This window comes from Chanodichthys erythropterus, chromosome 19 (assembly GCF_024489055.1).
Source record: "Chanodichthys erythropterus isolate Z2021 chromosome 19, ASM2448905v1, whole genome shotgun sequence".
Classification (NCBI taxonomy): domain Eukaryota; kingdom Metazoa; phylum Chordata; class Actinopteri; order Cypriniformes; family Xenocyprididae; genus Chanodichthys; species Chanodichthys erythropterus.
The window spans coordinates 2,812,747-2,832,311 of record NC_090239.1 but is presented as its reverse complement, the minus strand read 5'-3'; the positions used below and the strand labels follow the sequence as shown (position 1 = coordinate 2,832,311).

Below are 19,565 nucleotides of genomic sequence, written 5' to 3'. Positions count from 1 at the left end.
GACAGCATCTGAAATGCTTTTACAAATAAACAAGACTTGGCGATAGTGTTCATTTCATTGTCTATCCAAACTAACAAAAAGAACCACTTTAAGTATGAATGCCTATGAATATAAATGAGAGGACAAAATATAAAAGTGTTACAAAAGCAGATGTTAATTCCATTGTACGTTTTAAAAATCATATTTACCCTCAGTCCGTGAGATATACATTTATTGTTCATTTTTAAGAGTTTTCCCTCGTCACGTGTGTGAATGGCTGAATTGTCGTTGAGATGTTTTTGTTCCTGATTGGTCTGTTCTTCATCATGTGACCGCATGAAACCACTCTGTCCAATCAGCTGCACTGCTCACACTGGCAGAATATGAAGTCCGAGTCCGTGGGCGTGCCGCCTAATTTGGTTTCCATGGTAACTAGTGGCGGTCATATGCAGCGGCAGCAGTTGGGGGGGCGGAGCCTCTGGATGCACTATAATAATAGGGGGAACCTGAAAGTTAATAAGAAAGGAATGTACCATTTCAATACACCATGAAAGTGACTGCATATTTGCTTTAAGCATGATATAGTTTTGATTTCATGTATGCCAGTCCTTCACGATAATTAATAATTCCCTAATTGGTTGCAGTAACTTGCAATTTTGTTTTATGCATATAACAAACTTTAGCATGATCCATGAATTACAACCCAATCAAATTGAACTGATTAACACAGTTGTGAACACAAAGTGCTTGTGTTTTTATTTACAGTGTTGTTTACACAAATATATTTCATGTCGTTTCAGTTAATATTTGAATGTACACAGCTAATTTTTACTGCACTGATATTAATTACGTAATGATTATTGGTGAATATTCACTGCATAATACCACAAAAAATCACAAATGAGAAAATCTGTGGCAGATTAAGAAATAAGATCCAGGTGGGACTGTTAACTCATTTCTAACAAATAAATAACAAGTTAAACAGTTCAAGTTACTACAATTATGATTAAATTCATATGGGATCTTCTTTCAACCACTTAGCTTCCAAAACTATCTATGTATATTATGTATTAATGTTACGTTACTTTACGTTATGTAATGTTACTTAATGTTGTTACGTTACATTATGTTATGTTATGTTACATTATGTTACATTGTGTTACTTAATGTTGTGTTATGTTGTTACGTTACATTATGTTACATTGTGTTACTTAATGTTGTGTTATGTTGTTACGTTACGTTACTATGTTACATTGTTGTTAAGTTATGTTATATTACTTTAATGTTATGTTGCGTTATGTTATGTTACTTAATGTTGTTACATTACGTTATGTTGTTACGTTATGTTGTTACGTTACGTTATGTTGTTGTTACGTTATGTTACATTGTGTTACATTATGTCACTTAATGTTGTTACGTTACGTTACTTAATGTTATGTTATGTTACGTTACTTAATGTTATGTTACATTACTTAATGTTATGTTATGTTACGTTACTTAATGTTATGTTATGTTACGTTACTTAATGTCATGTTACATTACTTAATGTTATGTTATGTTACGTTACTTAATGTTATGTTATGTTACGTTACTTAATGTTATGTTACATTACTTAATGTTATGTTATGTTACGTTACTTAATGTTATGTTATGTTACGTTACTTAATGTTATGTTACATTACTTAATGTTATGTTATGTTACGTTACTTAATGTTATGTTATGTTACATTACTTAATGTTATGTTATGTTACGTTACTTAATGTTATTGTCATGATCAACGTCTGTTCCTGTCACATCCCGGACTACATTTCCCATGATCCTCCATTGCTTATCACCTGCACTCACTTCACAATCACTCCACACTAATCATCACACCCAGCTGCACATCATTACCAGGACTATAAAGGACTCACACTCACACCACCAGTTTGCGAAGTCTTGATTACTCTGTGTGTCAATTCTAAGCGTTTCCCTGTGATTATCCTGTTTCCCTGTCTGTTCCTGTTCCTGCCTTTGACCCTTGCCTTGCCATCCTGTTCTGTGAATGATATCTGCCAGCCCTGATCTTCTGCCTGTATCTTGACCACGATTCTGCCTGTCCCTCGCTGTTCCTGTTTGCTCCTGATTGACCCTGCCTGTATGACTACGCTCACTTTAAATAAAGCTGCAAATGGATCTCTGCCTCAGTCCCGTTTCGTTACAGAAGACTTCGCCATACCCAGATCCAGCAGCTTCGGTGAGCATGTCCAGCCTCAGCATGGACCCAGCATGGTGTCTCGTCAGCCTGCGTCAAGGTAACAGTACTCTCGAGGCACATATCCAGAAATTTTTGGGGATTGCTAATTTATCTGATCTGCCGGACCACGCCCTCATTGACTTCTTTACCTATGGATTAAACGAACCATTAAAGAACTGCTTACTTACCAATGGTCCCCGAGGGTCGCTCATGGAATTTCTGGACTTTGCCCTGTTCACTGTCGGTTCACTTTTTACTGTGGGTATCGCAGAGGAATGCGACACCACAGTGAATCACGTCATGGCGGCCGCTAAAGAGAACACTCACAAAATGGCGGCCACCACAACAACATCACATCACGTCTCCGCTGATCGCCCAGAGCAACGTCACGTCTCCGCTGATCGCCCAGAGCAACGTCACGTCTCCGCTGATCGCCCAGAGCAACGTCACGTCTCCGCTGATCGCCCAGAGCAACGTCACGTCTCCGCTGATCGCCCAGAGCAACGTCACGTCTCCGCTGATCGCCCAGAGCAACGTCACGTCTCCGCTGATCGCCCAGAGCAACGTCACGTCTCCGCTGATCGCCCAGAGCAACGTCACGTCTCCGCTGATCGCCCAGAGCAACGTCACGTCTCCGCTGATCGCCCAGAGCAACGTCACGTCTCCGCTGATCGCCCAGAGCAACGTCACGTCTCCGCTGATCGCCCAGAGCCCGTTCCAGCCAGTGTATCCGTTCCCGAGCCCGCTCCAGCCAGTGAGTCCACTCCAGTCCAGCATGCTTTCCCTGTCAGTCCTGTGATGGCCAAGAGGGCTGTCTTCACTTTTTATGGCTTGGCTGTCATGCGTGCGTGGAGGATGTACTCGAGCTCTATGGACTTGGGAGCAGTCTGCCAGCCCGAGCCCGCTGTTGTCCCAGAGCGGCCCGCTGTTGTCCCAGAGCGGCCCGCTGTTGTCCCAGAGCGGCCCGCTGTTGTCCCAGAGCGGCCCGCTGTTGTCCCAGAGCGGCCCGCTGTTGTCCCAGAGCGGCCCGCTGTTGTCCCAGAGCGGCCCGCTGTTGTCCCAGAGCAACCCGCTGTTGTCCCAGAGCGGCCTGCTGCCGTCTCAGAGCGGCCTGCTGCCGTCTCAGAGCAGCCGTTTGCCCCGCTGGCCGCTTCGCTCTCAAGTTCGCCGCTTGCAACGCTCTCAAGTTCGCCGCTTGCAACGCTCTCAAGTTCGCCGCTTGCAACGCTCTCAAGTTCGCCGCTTGCAACGCACCTCAGCTCTCTGGATGCGATGGACAAGATGGCTGTTTCGCCAGTGCCTACGGGCAAGATGGTCGCCCCTTTGGTGTCAAGGAACATAGGGGGTGTTCCAGCCATCGAGTCCACTCCAGAACCTGTGCTACTTGCCCTGCCAGCGCCCCACGAGCTCCTTGTCCACGAATCGACCATGGCCACCGTTGATTTCCCCAAGAACTTTTTGGGGGGGGGCCATATACCAGAGGGTGGGGAGCTTGTGGGTGGGGACCCTGCACGGCCGCAACCATCAGCGTGCTCCGAACTGCTAGGGCCGCCCATGGACTATAAACCCCTATGGCCATTAATGGACTGTAGGCCACTAAGGCCATGTATGGACTCCGACCTGCCGTGGCTGCTCAAGCCGCCTGACCTGCCGTGGCTGCCCAAGCCGCCTGACCTGCCGTGGCTGCCCAAGCCGCCTGACCTGCCGTGGCTGCCCAAGCCGCCTGACCTGCCGTGGCTGCCCAAGCCGCCTGACCTGCCGTGGCTGCCCAAGCCGCCTGACCTGCCGTGGCTGCCCAAGCCGCCTGACCTGCCGTGGCTGCCCAAGCCGCCTGACCTGCCGTGGCTGCCCAAGCCGCCTGACCTGCCGTGGCTGCCCAAGCCGCCTGACCTGCCGTGGTTGCCTGAACCACCCGATCTACCGTGGCCGCCCAGGCCACCTGACCTGCCGTGGCCGCCCGAGCCACCTGACCCACCGTGGCTGCCCAAGTTCCAGGGGCTGCATTGGAGATCCCGTTCCTGGCTGCTACTAGATCTCCAATGCACCCACCCCCCCCTCCCTAGCTGTTCCTTCACGTCGCGAGGACGCGCCTTCCGGGAGGGGGGCGTTATGTCATGATCAACGTCTGTTCCTGTCACATCCCGGACTACATTTCCCATGATCCTCCATTGCTTATCACCTGCACTCACTTCACAATCACTCCACACTAATCATCACACCCAGCTGCACATCATTACCAGGACTATAAAGGACTCACACTCACACCACCAGTTTGCGAAGTCTTGATTACTCTGTGTGTCAATTCTAAGCGTTTCCCTGTGATTATCCTGTTTCCCTGTCTGTTCCTGTTCCTGCCTTTGACCCTTGCCTTGCCATCCTGTTCTGTGAATGATATCTGCCAGCCCTGATCTTCTGCCTGTATCTTGACCACGATTCTGCCTGTCCCTCGCTGTTCCTGTTTGCTCCTGATTGACCCTGCCTGTATGACTACGCTCACTTTAAATAAAGCTGCAAATGGATCTCTGCCTCAGTCCCGTTTCGTTACAGTTATGTTATGTTACGTTACTTTGTTACATTGTTATTGTACATTATTGTTGTTATGTTACCTTATGTTATATTACATTGTTACATTATGTTAGATTACATTGTTACATTATGTTAGGTTACATTGTTACATTATGTTAGGTTACATTGTTACATTATGTTACGTTGTGTTATGTTACGTTGTTACATTTACAATACATATTTTATATATATACACACAGATATACAATATTATTGTAGCAAGTCTAGCAACAATTATATTTTGACAGTAACTATGTTTACCATGATACATTTTTGTAAGAGACAGATTGTTGGTGACACTCACTCAGTATTGCTGGGTTGCTGAATCTCCAGGCTTCATTGTAGGTTGTGTATTGTGGATGGCTGTAGGGATTCCCTGAAAATTCACTTCCTGAAACAGCAACATACAATCATTTTAAAATAATGCATCAGATTTTAAATCACATTTGCTGTTACTTTGGAAGTTTATGATAAAACCTCAAACTTGTTCAGAAAAAGTTAAAATACATTTTCAATGTCTGATTTCTAAAACCCATTGTGCCCTGTTGCCCTTTTTTTCCCCTCAAGTTTTTTTTCTCTATTGTGGAATTTGATTGTGCAGGAAGAAAGGCAGAGCTTTTGTGTTGGTCTAACACTGTTTCTCTTTTATGGGATAATAAAGAGGTGTTTTTATATGCTCTGGCTGAGGGATGTGCACTGAGGGCTGTCAGTAAATCTCTCTCTGAAGCAGCAGGTGTAATGGACACGTCTGCCAAGAGCTGCTGCTGCTCTTAATACATGGAGCTGCTAAAAATAATGTAGATCGAATCACATTTTACGAATTAGTTTGAGCTCAGTGATCACAAAATGCCTTTCGTCTGGAAGTCTGTTGGACCAGTTAATTCTTTAGTCAATCGAGGTTTGATGGTCAATAGTTAAAGGTTTCCTGCATTCACACACCAGTGAAATGCTATGAATGTCTGCAGGCTGTTGTAAACACTACAGGACTTCATTTATTGGTATTGGTGTCTGGTCAGTTCATAAATGCAAGTCACACTAATATTTTTTTATTTGAGCTTTTTAAGTGAAGTGTGATGTTTTTTAATGTTAAAATACTTTATTGTGTTTCAGTTTAATTTGCATAGACAGCTAAACTATCATTCAAAAGTTTGGGGTCGGAATGATTTTTAAGAAAAAAAAGTTTTTTATAAAAGTCTCTTTTGCTCAACAAGGCTGCAATAACTTGATCAAAAATACAGTAAAAAAATATTTTGAGTATCTCAACACTAGCTGCGTTTCCAAACTCCCATATATCGCAAAAAAGTTTTTACGCTCGCTTGAGGAATATTGCGCAAAACTACAATGGAAGCAGTTTTTCCACATTTACAGGTCACCTGGTGTCCGGAAAAGTCGATATGTTTGGACAGAAGGCGAAACAGAGTTCTTTATTAAACTCATAAAAGAAAAAGAATTACAGGAATACTGGATTCTAAATGACAAAGAAATGCCACAATTTATCAAGACCTCGAAGCGGATAGGAGGGAGAAACACCTCATACTTGGCCGCTCCCAAGTATAAGCGGCTTTCCTTTCCATTAATTCTTGGATAACACGCCTATGTCTTCTTCGAGTTAAAATAATGGCTATATACTTAAAGGGGACCTATAATGCCCCAAGATGTAATATAAGCCTCTGGTGTCCCCAGAATGTGTCTGGGAAGTTTCAGCTCAAAATCCCCCACAGATCATTTATTATAGCTTGTCAAATTTGCCCCTATTTGGGTTTGAGCAAAAACACGCCGTTTTTGTGTGTGTCCCTTTAAATGCAAATGAGCTGCTGCTCCCGCCCCCTTTCCAGAAGAGGGCGGAGCTTTAACAGCTCAACAACAACAAAGCTGGAGAATCTCACGCAGCCAAAATGACGAAAATTTTCAGCCTTACATTGTTCAAACCGGAGTCGACACTGATGGAGAGACTCAGGAAGAAGTTACAACTTTTAGACGTTTCTGAATGGTTAGTGGATAAATTGATGTAGTTGCTGTGGAGTTGATTCAACTCATCCACTAGCATGTGCGTCATGTTCATCTTTTGTTTTGAATCGACCCTCGTTTGTGAAGCAGTCCGTCGTAAAAATGACGGCATGTCAAACCTGGCTAGTGACTCAACTAATAGTATTAGTTGGGGTGGGACTATGTTTGTTTGACCAACGACAGATTGAAAAATTGGCACATGGCACAAAGACATATTTCACAAAGCTGAATCATAATGATTACATTTGTTTTTAATGCATTTGAAGGTAAATATAAACTCCATAGCATTGTTTTTGTGCTGTGCATTTAAAAAAACAAACAAACATCTTAATCAGTTTTGTCAATTGCAAAAGATACTCACCAGGAACCATTCCAGCCAGTGTGGACGTGGGGTAGCTGCCCTGCCCGGTGGGTGGGACGTGAGGTGGATATCCAGGCAAGGTTGTGTTGGCCATATCCCGACCTGCACACATAAAACACAATAACACTCACTTGATGTTCCATCCATGAACAAGCTGACACTAAACTGACACTAGACTAACTTGCTGTAGAAATATAGAACAGAATCTGTTTTTGGTCACACACAGTGAGTGCAACTTAAGCAACTAAATTTGCAGAAAAGAAAAAAAAATGTGTATCAAAAGATTTATTCTTGTCCTTTCGAGGTCAGAACAGAGAACAGATGTAAGCCTGGGTCATACTGACCGGCCCATACCGGCCTCCATTAAACAGTCAATGTCTCTTCTTAGCACCAAGAAGCTCCACATTCAGAGCAGTAATTGGGACTGACGCTTGGCTGTCCTACCCAACAACGCAAAGCCCAGACCCAGCCGAGCGCTGAAGCCTGACACCCCTCACAGACTAATGTTTTTGTTCAAGAAAGGGGGGCTTTGGAGGGTTTACTGGGGACGCTGGGGGAAACTTGGCCAGCAGTTCAATTCTAATGAGCAGGACAGTGTCCATCAAAGCTCAGCGAGTGTAATCCTGTGTGGACCAGGATGGTTTGCCAGTGACCAGAAATAACATGCAGGCTAAACAGCAGTTAAAAATGAACTTAAAGGGATAGTTCACCCAAAAATGCCATCCTAGGTGTACATGACTTTCTTCTTTCAGTTATATAAAAAAAAAAAACAACAGTGATTATAGTTTATAAAGTTGTATATATGGATATTTTTCTTACAAAAACCCATTGTTTCACTTCAGAAGGGCTTTATTAACCCCCTGTAGCCGTGTGGATTACTTTTATGATGGATAGGTGCTTTTTTGGGCTTCAAATTCTTGAGCTCCATTCACTATATTTTCTTTTATTATACAGCAATAATGCAGAATGAGCTCTTTTTTCAGAGTGTCTGAAATGATTCGATAAGGATTAAGTCTCTCTAAACCCCTCCTTTCTAACAGCCTACTCTGCTCTGATTGGTCAGATAGCCCAGTCTGTTGTGATTGGTCAACTGCTTACAGAGTGTGTAGGAAACAAAACGTCCATTAGCATATCTGAATTTAAGCTTTCCCTCAGCACTTGATACATATGAACATAAACGATGGCGTCGGAAGTGCATCAAAGTGGATTTGCTTTTGCATCGCAGAGAACAGCATCTTCTCGACACAAACAACATGAACCAAACTCTTTCAGTCTCAGCTACAACTACAGTGTTTGAGGGTGGGGCAAAGTAGACGATGTTAAGCCAATGAAGACCATAGGCTGACATTATGCAAATTTGTTACAAACCTACATAGATATGTAACAGGAAGTTTCATTTCAGGCAGTTCAGAATTGCTTCTTTCTTTTGGGAGACAATAACTCCATTTATCTACACTTTGATTTTGACATACAGCCATATTACACACTACATGAAAGGTAATATCCCAAAAAAGCATAATAGGGGCACTTTAAGTATATGTAAAAGAAAGCCATGCTCCAATGCATTGGGAAAGCATTCAGGCTTAAGAACTGCTGCAAAATTGCACAGCTAGACTTGAGCTTTTTACCTTCCTCAATAATCTGTCAACATACAAGAAACACACAAAGCCTATTGAATTTTCCTTAAACCGCTATGCTGAAAATCAGGGTGACCTTACTAATATCTGAAAAAGTCGAAAGGGTTGAGTGCAAACACTTGCTTCAACATCTCTGTATTAAATTCGCCACGACAGGGACACCTTAATGTTCCAACAACGAGGCTACGGGAAACGTTTGACCTCTATTTTCTACATTCAGGATGCAGCAATTTATCACCAGCCAAAAAACACGGCACCCTAATTAATTACAACTAAGCAAAGGATGTTTGGAGAGCCAAATTGCCCAAATTCCCTGGATGCACAGTGAAAGTCGTTTGTTATCAAATGTGTGCTCAAAGGTTAGTTTGCTTTTTGTGAAGATGGAATAAGCATTAATTTGTGTGACTAGGAGCGTGGTGCCCTCAGGTGCGGACACGCATAGCCAGGGTGTCAGGAGAGAGAGAGATACTATTGCTTCTTTTAACGGTGACAAATTCATTGCATTTCCCAGTAGTTTTTTTCCATATAACTGGACAATATTTTAGTGTGCATGTAATACATATATATATATATATATATATATATATATATATATATATATATATATATATATATATATATATATATATATATATATATAAAATAGTTGGTTGATTGATTAGTTTTTAATAGGACAAGCCAAGGACTTAAAAGATGTCTATCTGTGAGGTATTCACAGTTCACCAAGAACTCACATCTCCTCTGGCACAGACTGCTTCATGAATCATTCATTTTTAATAGATTATGCAAATTTCCTTGCATAAAATCAACAAGATCAATAACTGTGGGCATTTTAATTGGGGTTGGAAAACATTTTAAGGATGAGCGTAATCTGTGTTTCTTTTCCGTTAAAGAAACTATTCAGCTGAACACTTGATCTCAATCATTTAAATATTTTTGTTTTGGTTCTATTTGGCAAGTCTATCATGCAAGTTTAAACAGGAATACATTCATATTTAGTGATAATTCAACCAGTTTGTTCCATACTTGTGCATTATAGTCACTACTTTTAATGTGCTTTGGCGGTTTTGTCTTTTTTAGACTAATATGGGATAATAAGACTAATTATATAGAAAAGACTATGCATATTCTTCCTAAAATCTCTTTTTTGTGTTCCATAGAAGAAAGAAAGTCATATGGGTGTAGTTTGAGGGTCATGAAGGTGATTAAATTACGACAGATTAGCATGCTTATTATATTCATACTTGATTAATACAAACGACACACAAATCTGTTGTGATTTGAAACTGCCATGAAACAGATAATCAGTCTGTCAACTATAAACTCACATTCTCTCTCTCTCTATTGCTTTCTGTCACCAGCCAAACACACAGTAATGGCCATAATGGCTTCCACATAATTATGTGAATTTTAATAAAAGCGGTGTATATTTATCTTTGACCTGAAGACGATCGTAAAACTGTCAGTAAACTTCACACATTTCACATTAATAACTGGCACAACAAGCACACTACGTTTTAATTAACTGTTCCATCATTTATTATTAACAAGAGCATGCTAGCAAGCGAGTGAGTGAGAAAGAGAGAGAGATACAGAGAAACAAATACCCCACGTTCCCTGTCTGCCATGAGCAAATGATGGATTTGTTTATGTAAATGTTAATATTTGGTATCGTTTTGAAGCTCAGCTCTGTGATGGAGCAGTTAACCCTCAGGGGTCTGAGGATTTTTGGGACCCTGGAGAAGTTATGACATGCCCTGACATTTGTTCTTTTTTTCAGTTGTTCATAAACATATTAATGGAAAAAGGGTCATTACACTGTATTCAGCACAAACTAGGCTACAATAATATGTGAGGAACATGTATGTACATGTTTGTGTTTTTGAAGGAATAACGTTTATGGGTGGTTATTGAAAAAACAAAAAACTTAAGTCACTGAAATAAAGCCAAAAAATATATATTAAATCTTTGTTCACAAGACTACTGGGTATTTGAGGTTGTAGACTAGAGTTTTTGCTTCAAAAGGAGGTAAAAAAATATGCTGCCTGCTTGTTCATATAAAACAATAGAGAGATTAAAATTTTCTAAAACATCTTTGGTCAAGAAACACAGTATGCGTGGAGGCGTGAATAATCATGAATAATGGGTGATTCTCACCTGAGAAGACAAAAGAATCACATAATAATGACCTGAAATGACTTGCATATTAATGAGGCCTTTCAGTCAGTTAGGCTGTGAAAAAAACCCTCTGTGATCATGATTCAAATCTCGTCATGGTGTATATCAAACATACAGAAAAAACAGCAATACTGTGAAATATTATTATAATTTAAAATAATGGTATTCTATTATTTTCTTTAAAATATAATGTATTTCTGTGATGCAAAGTGTCTGAACAATTATGTTACCTCTATGGCATTTCATATAGGCTTTTAGCTTGAAAGCATGCACATTTGGAGAAATATTGATGGATTATCATATGTTTGTCAATTTTCTATACAGAGTAGTAATATTTATTCAGGATTTATTGTCATTACTATGAGTGCTGGATACTGTGTTTTCAATTCATACTTGCAGCCGGAGGGCGCTCTGTACACTTTTAGTCCACAAATGCCTGAGCACTAAAGAAGAATAGGCAATCCAGGAACTAACCGAACGAACAGAGGCCAGAGATCGCTAACTATGGCTATTCAAAACACTTTTCAAGACAATAAATACATGATTGAGACGATGAATGCATGTATTGCCTCTGAATTTGCATCTGAATAGCGCTGGCTCCGTGGGCGTGGCCGCATTAGCGGATAATGAGGTGAATCACGGATTTCTGACATGGCTCTCTTTTCATACAGATTACATAAACACAGAATGTTTGTTTTCGATTTGACTTACACTATTTAAAACCAGACATTTCAACGTTTCTTTAGACATAAGTCTAATTTTTCTGTGATTAGTATTCACTAAGTTACAGTTCATTTTCTGAGAACTATCAGATTGGACTTCCTTCAGAGGGAGATGAGAGATCATGCATCATGTTAGTTTTCTTTATTTTACAAAAAGCACAACATTTTGTTTTTACTCAAATAAAAAAAGATATTCCACAGATTAAAATGGTGTATAACTCTTAATTGTATGTGCAACATTAACAGAGTATTTTGAGTCTCTTTCACACTGGTAAGAATAAAACGCGGTGGTATCGCCGGCGAAACCCTCAGACCTCAGAGTGTTAAGGAACAAACATCCTCTGTGCAACAGCTCGTTAGTCTAAAGTTGGTTTAATTATGTCCATTATAAGACAAACATCACTACGAGAATTAAATCTTCTAATACATGCATGTACATTAAACATGATTTACACATAGCAGCAGAGTTCAATTTCACTTCCAATCATATTCAATATTTATATTCAATTGCAATATATAGACACTGGCTTTACTTTAGATTTTAGAAAGGCTTCAGTAACAGTTGCCTAAATAAATGACTAAAATTGACTATTGGTGAACATTAATAGGTCTATAAAAGCAACTGGCCAAAAAGCAAAGTCATTTCAGAAGTGGAGCAAGTTATTATTGCTTTTTGTATATTGCAAAGACCAGCATAGTCAAATCTGAGCACAAACCCTCAGATTGACCAGTTTATCTCATTTTTAAATGCATTTAGTTATGACAAGACCGCAGGATGAGAATTTGTATTCTTCATAAATTAAAGGGGACCTATTATGCCCTTTTTCAAAGCTTTGGTGTTGTTTTTAGGTCTACTAGAGTAGGTTTTCATGCTTGAATGTTAAAAACACATTACTTTTCATTGTTGCAGCTGCTCTCTTTCTAGTCTGTCAGTAACGCTCTGTTTAGTTCCTGTCTCTATGAAGCCCCTCCTTCTGAAAAGCACAATGTGCTCTGATTGGTTGTTGTGATTGGTCAAGCGCTTCTAGCATGTTTGGGAAATGTCCCGCCCCTTACCATAACCACGAGTTTCAACACGCTACTAACTCAACCAGGCCCCGCCCCTTTTTTTGCAAAATACGAGAAATATTGTGACCGGAAGAAAACTCAAGACTACAACGGAGGCGTTTCAGGAAACGGTGACACTGATATAGAGAATGACTCCCGCTGGAGGGACTTTGGAGAGCTTTTTCAAGCTCAAACAGCAACATTACACACACTAAAGAAAGATGAACATGTAAAAAAGCATAATAGGTCCCCTTTAATTAGCCATTTGAGCTTAATGAGGGGTAAACTGTCATTAAGGTTGGTGACATGGATCATGTGATCTTACCTACAGGGTAGCTCTGTGACACGCTGGCGCCCAGGTCAGAGGTCGTGCTGGAGGATAAACTGGGCTTGACTTCGTCCAGGCCTGCGTTTAATGCAGGGAGGCTGTACTCACTCGCCTGCAGATCAAGAACATCAAGATCATGTCAACATCGCTCAACCCAAACACTGTATGTACAAGCCTTTATTACGTTACTGATAGACATTCAAACTATTTCCTCTGTTAATGAATGTTCTTCCCTCTTTCAGATCAAACTAAAAACTCACTCAACTTATGCTATGCTTTTTCCCTCTTAATAATCTTCTTTTTTGAATTTTTATTTGTTTTATATAATATGCCTATATAAATGTATTTCAGTCATTTGACAAGACAACATCTCTAATTGTTCATCTAATATTTTTATTTTAATTTATTTCAGCTTTATTTCAATTAACAAAAATGTTTAACCTGGCAACCTCTCACAGCATCCTAGAATATTTGTCAGAATCCTTTCTGTCTTATAAAATAGAGGATAAAATCATTTTGCAACAAGCCATCTTTGGAGACTGTTGCATTTCCCATGGGCAAAATACAATTTCTGAGACTAAAAATGATGATATACGCTGTTGTTATGAATTTAAATGAAGGCCTTACTGATTAGTTCACTTCATTTTATAAATAAGATCATTGTGAAGTTTTAGCATTTGCTAGTTCGAAGGCCTTCAGAAATGACATTGATAAGATTTATGATTTTCACAACCCCCTTCCATCACAGACATGCTCCTCAGACCGTGTTAGCAGATGGGGGGGATTTTTTTCTTAAACTCTTTTGTTATTTAATGAGATGAGACTTCCGGCGTCTGCATGTTGAGAATGTGTGTGTGTGTGTGTGTCACAGGGGAGGCCCCTGACCCCAGCCATGTCTGTCTCTATCACAGATAAACTCTAATTGTGGGCTACAACTGTTTGTGGCGGCCCTGCCTGATGTTTGGCTCTTTTTGGTGGAGGTCGTGGAGCAGAACAGGGCTTTTCTCATGCAGATGGAGGGGAGAATGAAAAGGATGAGCACATGGCTGGCAGAAGTGTGGGAGGAGAGCCTGTCACATTTAGCATCTCCAGAATGGCTTTTTAATGCCTCTAAACACAACCAAAATACTGGCTCTGTTCCAAAACCTAGTGAGCTGCCTATGCATTCTTTGGGCCAAATTTGAAGGCAGATATATATATACATGCTCTGCAATGAGCTCAGTGAAGTGTATATATATACACAGTGGCATGAAAAAGTATGTGAACCCCTTGCAGAATCTGTGAAAATGCGAATTATTTTAATAAAATAAGAGGGATAATAAAAAATGCATGTTATTTTTTGTTTAGTACTGTCCTGAGTAAGATATTTTACATAAAAGATGTTTACATTTAGTTCACAAGACAAAACAATAGCTGAATTTATTAAAATAACCCCATTCATAAGTATGTGAACCATTGATTCTCAATACTGTGTGTGGTTACCTGATGATCCACGACTGTTTTTATGTTTTGTGATGGTTGTTCATGAGTCTCTTGTTTGTCCTGAGCAGTTAAACTTCAGAAAAATCCTCCAGCTCCTGCAGATTCTTCAGTTTTCAAGCATCTTTTTGCATATTTAATCCCTTTCCAGCAGTGACTGTATGATTTTGAGATTCATCTTTTCACACTGAGGACGACTGAGGGACTCAAACTCAACTATTAAAAAAGGTTCAAACATTCACTGATGCTCCAGAAGGAAACACGATGCATTAAGATTCGGGGGGTGAAAACTTTTGAACAGGATGAAGATGTCACAATTTTTCATATTTTTTAAAATATCATTGTTTTTCATGTAGTACTGCCCTTCGGAACCAACAGAAGATACTTGCATGTTTCCTGGCAGAAAAATTAAGTAACAATTTACCTTGATATTTAAATTCAAAAGTTTCCACCCCCCGGCTCTTAATGCATCGTGTTTCCTTCTGGAGCATCAGTGAATGTTTGAACCTTTTTTAATAGTTGAGTTTGAGTCCCTCAGTTGTCCTCAGTGTGAAAAGATGAATCTCAAAATCATTCAGTCACTGCTGGAAAGGGTTCAAATATGCAAAATTGCTTGAAAACTGATGAATCTGCAGGAGCTGGAGGATTTTTCTGAAGTTTAACTGCTCAGGACAAACAAGAGACTCATGAACAACCATCACAAAACATCAAAACAGTCATGATCATCAGGTGACCACACACAGTATTGAGAATCAATGGTTCACATACTTATGAATGGGGTTATTTTAATAAATTCAGCTATTGTTTTGTCTTGTGAACTAAATATAAACATCTTTTATGTAAAATATCTTACTCAGGACAGTACTAAACAAAAAATAACATGCATTTTTTATTATCCCTCTTAAATTATTAAAATAATTCTCATTTTCACAGATTCTGCAAGGGGTTCACATACTTTTTCATGCCACTGTATATTTAAATATATATATACGTGATTGAAAACACATTGTACTTTCGTAATGTGACTTATTTAAAAATGTAAACAGTATATTCAACAACAAAAAAATATATCCATGGAGAAATAAAAAACAACACTGAATCGAGTTATGTGCACTTCACATGAAGTGTGCTATTTGTTTGATACACTAAATTGTAAACACTAAAAGTGTTTCAAATTCCACCTGAGTAGGCAATAGACAGCAAGGCTTAGTTTTGAAACAAAGCCACTAATACTAATAGCCCGACATAGAGAGAAAGAGACAGAAATAGAACGGTGGTCTGGTATTGTGAAGGAGGAAAAAAAGGTCTATGAAGGGAGAAAATAGTCTGATTAATATTGCTTTAAATTAAAACTGATTTTTCTAGAGCGTTCTGTTCGTCCATTTTTCCTTCAAAGGCTTTCCGTGTTTCCTTCGTCTTTTTTTCCTCCTTTTTAATACCTTCTTTGACGGCCTTTGTGATTGCGAGTCATTTCCAATTCATTTCGGTATTGATCTTGCAGTGAAAATCAGTTTTGTAATTAGCTGCAAATTAGGCCTTCTTCTGGAGGTGAGTGCTGTCGGCCTGATTAATCGCTGGAGTAATGTCTCCCGATCGCACCCAAATTAAAATGAACTCAATTAGGCTGTTCCCTTTGCTTTATGGCTGCGACTCGCTCTTTCGGGGAGAGAAATTAATCGTCACTTGTTGTTTAGTAGTCTAATGAAAGTAAATAAAGGTTATCCATTATAATAAATCCAACACTTTTAATACAAAATTGTACATAAAGGGTTTCATATGGTGCTGTTTGTGTGTGTGTGTTAATTGCTAACATTGTTCTTTTGTGAGGTGTTTTGCCACATTTAGATTTTGTAAACAGGAAATGACATCATTTCTCATGTGCTCATGTTATCTATGGTCAGTGAGTGGGCAGTAGCTCATCTCATGTTGTTTTTTCCCTAGAATGTATTTTTATTTCCATCAGAAAATCAATAAACCGAGGGAGTTCTGCTCTTTGATCCTCAATGCATCACTGCAACGCTAGCAAATTACTGATAAACAACACATATCTACACACACACACACACACAACCAGACATAGAAATTAACCAAAATTGATTTAAAATAAATATAAAATAAAATACTGTAGTACAAACACACACACACACATATATATATATATATATATATATATATATATATATATATATATATATATATATATATATATATATAATATCATAGTATTATTAAAAAGAGAATTGGGACTTTTTATCTCACAATTCTTACTTTTTCTTAGAATTGTGAGATTTAAACTCGCAATTGCGAATTATAAAGTCAGAATGGAGAGATATAGTTGCGATTCTGACTTTTTCCTCGCAATTGTGAGTTTTTATCACACAATTCTGACTTTATATCACACAATTCTGACTTTATAACATGCAATTCTGACTTTATATCTCACAATTCTGAATTTATTCTGACTTTATAACTCGCAATTGTGACTTTATAACACACAAATCTGACTTTATAACACAATTTTGACTTTATAACTCGCAATTCTGACTTTATATCACACAATTCTGACTTTATCACACAATTCTGACTTTATATCACACAATTCTGACTTTATAACTCGCAATTGTGACTTTATAACACAAATCTGTCTTTATAACACAATTTTGACTTTATAACTCGTAATTCTGACTTTATATCACACAATTCTGACTTTATATCACACAATTCTGACTTTATAACTCGCAATTCTGACTTTATAACACAATTCTGACTTTATAACTCGCAATTCTGACTTTATAACACACAAATCTGACTTTATCACACAGTTCTGACTTTATATCACACAATTCTGACTTTATATCACACAATTCTGACTTTATATCACACAATTCTGACTTTATAACTCGCAATTCTGACTTTATAACACAATTCTGACTTTATAACTCGCAATTCTGACTTTATAACACACAAATCTGACTTTATAACACAGTTCTGACTTTATCACACAATTCTGACTTTATAACTCGCAATTCTGACTTTATAACACACAAATCTGACTTTATCACACAGTTCTGACTTTATATCACACAATTCTGACTTTATATCTCGCAATTCTGACTTTATATCTCGCAATTCTGACTTTATATCACACAATTCTGACTTTATAACTCGCAATTCTGACTTTATAACACAATTCTGACTTTATAACTCGCAATTCTGACTTTATATCACACAATTCTGACTTTATAACTCGCAATTCTGACTTTATATCACACAATTCTGACTTTATAACTCGCAATTCTGACTTTATAACACAATTCTGACTTTATAACACAATTCTGACTTTATAACTCGCAATTCTGACTTTATAACACACAAATCTGACTTTATAACACAGTTCTGACTTTATCACACAATTCTGACTTTATAACTCACAATTCTGACTTTATATCACACAATTCTGACTTTATATCACACAATTCTGACTTTATATCTCGCAATTCTGACTTTATATCACACAATTCTGACTTTATAACTCACAATTCTGACTATCTCTCAAATCTGACTTTATATCACTCAATTCTGACTTTATCACACAATTCTGACTTTATATCACACAATTCTGACTATATCACACAATTCTGACTTTATATCACACAATTCTGACTTTATAACTCGCAATTCTGACTTTATAACACAATTCTGACTTTATAACTCGCAATTCTGACTTTATAACACAATTCTGACTTTATAACACACAAATCTGACTTTATAACACAGTTCTGACTTTATCACACAATTCTGACTTTATAACTCGCAATTCTGACTTTATATCACACAATTCTGACTTTATAACTCACAATTCTGACTATCTCTCAAATCTGACTTTATATCACTCAATTCTGACTTTATATCACACAATTCTGACTTTATATGACGCAATTCTGACTTTATATCTCGCAATTCTGACTTTATATCACACAATTCTGACTTTATATCACACAATTCTGACTTTATATCTCGCAATTCTGACTTTATATCACACAATTCTGACTTTATAACTCACAATTCTGACTATCTCTCAAATCTGACTTTATATCACTCAATTCTGACTTTATCACACAATTCTGACTTTATATCACACAATTCTGACTTTATATCACACAATTCTGACTTTATAACTCACAATTTTGACTTTATTTTAAGCAATTCTGACTTTATAACTCGCAATTCTGACTGCCACTGTATTTTTTGTATAAATAGGTCTAAATATCAATAAGTTTAGTTGCAGCAGCACACAGAGAGCACAGAGGATAACGTCACTCACCTGCTCCGGTTTGACGTGTTCAGAAGTGGGAAAGACGTCGGGGAATGCCGGCCTCTCGAACACTCGGTCCAGGGCCTCTAACTGCTGCTGTGTGAAGGCATCGGCTCGCAGATGTTTCCTCAGGCTCTCCACGCTGCCCTGAGAATCACTGCTCTGCACTGAACCCTCAGAACCATCTACAGACACAGGAGAAACTGCTTTCTACTCCTCTGGGGTGAGAGAGCAACATTCTACAACAACCACATGATGTTAAGAATATTCTAGAAGCTTAATATTCTAAAATCGAAATGAGTCAAATGAGAGAATGTAACATTTCAGGTCATTTGAGATTTCCTCTACGAAAGCAAACTCTCTGTCTTTCTGTGCTTTGAATGGGAAGCTCAAGTAGATTAAACACAAGATAAGCTCTATATTTTGTAGATAAAATAATTTAAAGGGGTCCTTGATTATCACTTTTTTAACTTAAGTTAGTGTGTAATGTTGCTGTTTGAACATAACATCTGCAACGTTACAGTGCTTAAAGTTCAATGCAAAGGGAGCTTTTTAAGGACTACAACAAACAGCTGGTATGGACTACAATGAGCTTCTTCCTGGGTTGGTGACATCATAAACCCCCTTCTGGAAAGGGGGCCAGGAGCAGCAGCTTATTTGCATTTAAAGGGACGCACACAAAACGAAAATTTGCAACATATATTTTTGTT

General features: G+C 38.8%; 1 protein-coding gene across 7 annotated transcripts in view; it reads right to left on the bottom strand.

The window, feature by feature from the left end:
- Positions 1-347: 347 nt before the first annotated feature.
- The window catches only part of pax2b (paired box 2b), a 43,402-nt gene continuing 24,184 nt past the window's right edge, over positions 348-19,565 (bottom strand). For 5 of the 7 annotated variants that reach the window (XM_067368987.1, XM_067368984.1, XM_067368985.1 and 2 more), the window contains 5 exons: positions 18,865-19,040; positions 13,059-13,173; positions 7,150-7,275; positions 5,086-5,172; positions 412-485 (listed from right to left, as the gene is read on the bottom strand). In XM_067368987.1, the coding sequence (XP_067225088.1) occupies positions 412-485; positions 5,086-5,172; positions 7,150-7,275; positions 13,059-13,173; positions 18,865-19,040 (578 nt within the window). Of the gene's footprint in view, positions 486-5,085; positions 5,173-7,149; positions 7,276-13,058; positions 13,174-18,864; positions 19,041-19,565 lie in introns of all 7 variants that reach the window. The other 2 variants (XM_067368982.1, XM_067368983.1) reach the window with 1 other exon arrangement.